Here is a 2,172-nt window from a genome sequence, read left to right as displayed (position 1 = left end):
TCCACACGGTGCTGGTGACCTGGGACCACGGCGGCCATGCCAACCTCAGCCTCCACTACAGGTGCGGCCGGGGGGGGGGGCAGGAACGAGGGAAGGGAAGGGCGGCGTCTGTGTACCCACCCATCCATCCATCCACCCACCCATCCATCCATCCACCCATCCATCCATCCACCCACCCATCCACCCACCCATGAATCCATCCATCCATCCATCCATCCATCCATCCACCCATCCATCCATCCACCCACCCATCCACCCACCCATCCACCCATCCATCCATCCATCCACCCATCCACCCATCCATCCATCCATCCATCCATCCACCCATCCATCCATCCATCCACCCATCCATCCATCCATCCACCCATCCATCCATCCATCCATCCATCCATCCACCCACCCATCCATCCACCCATCCACCCATCCATCCACCCATCCATCCATCCATCCATCCATCCATCCACCCATCCATCCATCCACCCATCCATCCATCCATCCACCCATCCATCCATCCACCCATCCACCCATCCATCCATCCACCCATCCATCCATCCATCCACCCATCCATCCATCCATCCACCCATCCATCCACCCATCCATCCACCCATCCATCCATCCATCCATCCATCCATCCATCCACCCATCCATCCACCCATCCATCCACCAATCCATCCACCCACTCATCCATCCATCCATCCACCCATCCATCCATCCATCCACCAATCCATCCACCCACTCATCCATCCACCCATCCATCCATCCATCCACCCATCCATCCACCCATCCATCCACCCATCCATCCATCCATCCACCCATCCATCCATCCACCCATCCATCCATCCATCCACCCATCCATCCATCCACCCATCCACCCATCCATCCATCCACCCATCCACCCATCCATCCACCCATCCATCCACCCATCCATCCACCCACTCATCCATCCATCCATCCACCCATCCACCCATCCATCCACCCATCCATCCACCCATCCATCCACCCATCCATCCACCTCCTGGGTGCTGTGCTCAGTGCTCCTGGGTGCTGTGCTGAGTGCTCCCCCATCTCCGGCAGGTTCGACGAGGAAGTGGCCTGGGGCCCGTGTGGGGCGTACGCGGTGCGGGCCGGGCTCACGGCGGGCTGCGCGCTGGGGGTTCGGGGCGACATCCTGCACCTGACCCTGCGGGACGGGGGCCGGGCCCTCCTCAACCTCAGCCGCTACGTCGCTGACTTCCGTGAGCTCCGGGGCCTGGTGACCCCCCCGTGACCCCCCATGACCTCCTGTGACCCCCCATGACCCCTTCTTGAACCCCTGTGACCCCCTCATGAACCCCTGTGACCCCCATAACCCCCATGATACCCTATGACCCCCTGTGACCCCCCCATGACCTCTGTGACCCACTATGAACCCCTGTGACCCCCATAACCCCATGATACCCTGTGACCCCTATGACCCCCTGTGACCCCCATGACCCCCTGTGACCTCCATGACTCCCTGTGACCTCCATGACCCCCTGTGACCCCCATGACCTCCTGTGACCCCTATGATCCCCCTGTGATATCCTTGACCTCCACAACCCGCTGTGACCCCAATGACCCCCTGTGACCTCCATGACCCCCTGTGACCCCCATGACCCCCTGTGACCCCCATGACCCTCTGTGACCCCCATGACCCCCTGTGACCTCTCATGACCCTCTGTGACCCCCATGACCTCCTGTGACCCCCATGACCTCCTGTGACCCCTATGATCCCCCTGTGATATCCTTGACCTCCACAACCCGCTGTGACCCCCATGACCCCCTGTGACCCCCGTGACCCCCTGTGACCTCCATGACCCCCTGTGACCCCCATGACCCCCTGTGACCTCCATGACCCCCTGTGACCCCCATGACCTCCTGTGACCCCTATGATCCCCCTGTGATATCCTTGACCTCCACAACCCGCTGTGACCCCCATGACCCCCTGTGACCTCCATGACCCCCCGTGACCCCCATGACCCCCCTGTGACCCCCATGACCCCATGACCCCCGACCACCCCCCATGACCCCCATGCACCAAACCCAGGACCCTGCATGACCTGTGCCCCCCATGACCCCCCGTGACCCCCACAGTGAAACCCGCGACCCTGCGTGACCTCCGCTTCCTGTGGAGCCCGGACGGTGCCCAGGTCA

At 61.9% G+C, this 2,172-nt stretch overlaps 1 protein-coding gene across 1 annotated transcript in view; it reads left to right on the top strand.

Moving 5' to 3' along the window:
- Positions 1–1,141: 1,141 nt before the first annotated feature.
- The window catches only part of LOC138839940 (cytokine receptor-like factor 2), a gene marked incomplete at its 5' end in the record, with an annotated part of 9,994 nt that continues 8,963 nt past the window's right edge, over positions 1,142–2,172 (top strand). Inside the window, 2 exons of the mRNA XM_070039408.1 lie at positions 1,142–1,235; positions 2,113–2,172. The exon at positions 2,113–2,172 is cut by the window's right edge and continues 80 nt beyond it. Of these exons, the coding sequence (XP_069895509.1) occupies positions 1,142–1,235; positions 2,113–2,172 (154 nt within the window). The remainder of the gene's footprint in view (positions 1,236–2,112) is intronic.

This window comes from Dipodomys merriami, unplaced genomic scaffold (assembly GCF_024711535.1).
Source record: "Dipodomys merriami isolate MVZ:Mamm:240054 unplaced genomic scaffold, mDipMer1.0.p SCAF_3, whole genome shotgun sequence".
Taxonomy (NCBI): domain Eukaryota; kingdom Metazoa; phylum Chordata; class Mammalia; order Rodentia; family Heteromyidae; genus Dipodomys; species Dipodomys merriami.
The sequence above is the reverse complement of the archived record's forward strand: the minus strand, read 5'-3'. Positions and strand labels throughout refer to the sequence as shown.